Genomic DNA, 2056 nt, shown 5'->3' with positions numbered 1-2056 from the left:
TCAGTCCTTCACGTACTCGGCAGTAGGTCCTCCTTCCGGGAGGTACTGAACATCGAGGCGTAATTCAGGTTGAGCGTCCGCAATTCTCTTATAATATTCGTACTGCTCGGGCGCTCCCGGAGGAACATATATACGGGGAACTGGGTCCGCAGTCCAGTCTTTAGGATCTGCTGCAACGGCTACAATATTGGATCCGTCAATTCGGCGCGTGAGTGCATTCCAGTAGCACTTTTTGATAAGGCGGGAGAGTCTGGTGACAGGGTTCTCATTCAGGCGCTGCTCGTCGAGTATAATGTGTTTCCGGCCATAATCCTTTGCCAGTGTGAGTTCCTGAAGGAGGTTCGAAATCATATACGTTCCTCGCAAATCGAATCGATTGTAGCCATTTGATGCCGCAGTGCCTACTGCAAATACCTAAGGAAATTGGTAAGCGGTAATCCCACCCAGGAGAGATAGCTGTTATTCCCTTACTTTTGGTCCCTGGTCATCTATTGTTATTTGTACGTTGTGGTCTGTATCCTCGCGTTCCAGCAATGTCTCCAACGTTGCGTCGACATCGATGATGAATTTACGGCTTTGCACTCGTTCATCTATATTGAGTTACCGCCATCAGCATCATGATAGCAAAACAAGCACAAGCAAACTCAGCAAGCAAGTACTTACCATGGCTTGTCCGTCTTGACGGAACATTGCCGATAAAATCACGGAGATCAGTAAGATCGAATCGTTTCAGGCTCTGGGAGAATCGTTAGATTTTACACGGGATGAGAAGGAGAGGGTATTATTCTCTGCCAGAAACAACGGGAACAAATGTTACTAACAGATGACAATGTCCTTCGATGGGCCTGAGCATGTTGCTTCAGGTGTTCCTCCTGGCCGTAATATACATCAGGCTCAGAGAAGGGGTCTGCATCGGAAGATCGCGAGGAACGCCGTCGGTGTGCACACAGAGAATGTTCATCTACCGGCACGCTCATGATACGATGTTCGGCACAGAAGACGCAGCAAAAAGACGCCACCAACTGCGTCCGCTTGTGCTATGTGTTCCTTTGTTGGAGGGATGCGAGTGTTTCAGAAGAATCTTCACAATGAATGAGTTAGACAACGGGACAGTAGCTGTGGAATTTGGAGATGATATTCCAAAATTCCCAGGGAAGTTAATAAGATCATAAATATGGGGAAGCTTCTTTGTGGCCAACAAACTCTAGTTATGTGAGAAGGGAGTGGTGATGTAATTAAGCTCACAAGGTCCACCGAATCCAACCAACATTCGTGTAAATACTGAACATGGATCAACAAGGAATTTCACATCCGTTGAAATATGCCACATATCAACCGTACATGTGGAATTCGATGACATTGCAGGCCTTGCTGGCAGTTGCCATCTTGGTGGAGATCGGCTCCGCCATAGCAATATCAGGTAAATACTAGTACTAAGTAGTATACCATTAGGAGGAAGAAAAAAAAAAAATAGCTGGAAATATGCGTAAATTTTTAGGTCGTAATGATAACTAATTAATTTACATTTCTTCCATTCCATTGAAAATTTCAAAGCGGTAACCAAGTAAATAACTCAGAGTCTCTATCGTTTCATGAATTCGATTCAGCTACATCTTTGCATTGATGATACTGCCTCCATCAAGCGTAATCGTGGCGCCATTAACATATGATCCAGCTCTGCTGCTGAGAAAAAGACATGCTCCGGCAACATCCTCTGGAGTTCCAATGCGACCCAATGGAACGCCAGATTCGATCACATCCTTGTATTTCTTTAGGGTCGCAGCCATCATCTTACTTTCGAACGGCCCGCAGGCCAGCGTGTTAGACCTATATGTAGAAGTTAGCAAATCAGGAAACAGCTCCATGTGAGTCCTGGATTGATCGCAAGGGCCTCACGTTATATTCCGTCTTCCAAGGTGGTTTGCTAGGACACGGCTGAGATGGTGTAGGCCGGCCTTGCTAGCGCTATATGCGAATGTTTCAAGAGCAGGGACCCTTAGTCCATCTATGCTGCCAATGTTCCTCCATCGTCCAGGGTCGCCGTCACTCGCGGCTT

General features: G+C 46.4%; 2 protein-coding genes across 2 annotated transcripts in view; both read right to left on the bottom strand.

Annotated features, from left to right (window-relative positions):
• HCAG_06183 (neutral trehalase) overlaps positions 1 to 977 on the bottom strand; it is a gene marked incomplete at both ends in the record, with an annotated part of 2511 nt that extends 1534 nt beyond the window's left edge. The window contains 4 exons of the mRNA XM_001538528.1: positions 13 to 414; positions 472 to 590; positions 664 to 736; positions 822 to 977. Of these exons, the coding sequence (XP_001538578.1) occupies positions 13 to 414; positions 472 to 590; positions 664 to 736; positions 822 to 977 (750 nt within the window). The remainder of the gene's footprint in view (positions 1 to 12; positions 415 to 471; positions 591 to 663; positions 737 to 821) is intronic.
• A 630-nt stretch (positions 978 to 1607) lies between these two features.
• HCAG_06182 (conserved hypothetical protein) overlaps positions 1608 to 2056 on the bottom strand; it is a gene marked incomplete at both ends in the record, with an annotated part of 1196 nt that continues 747 nt past the window's right edge. Inside the window, 2 exons of the mRNA XM_001538527.1 lie at positions 1608 to 1827; positions 1897 to 1955. Of these exons, the coding sequence (XP_001538577.1) occupies positions 1608 to 1827; positions 1897 to 1955 (279 nt within the window). The remainder of the gene's footprint in view (positions 1828 to 1896; positions 1956 to 2056) is intronic.

This window comes from Histoplasma capsulatum, genomic scaffold (genome assembly GCF_000149585.1).
Source record: "Histoplasma capsulatum NAm1 scaffold_7 genomic scaffold, whole genome shotgun sequence".
Lineage (NCBI taxonomy): Eukaryota > Fungi > Ascomycota > Eurotiomycetes > Onygenales > Ajellomycetaceae > Histoplasma > Histoplasma mississippiense.
This window is presented reverse-complemented; position numbering and strand designations above follow the sequence as displayed.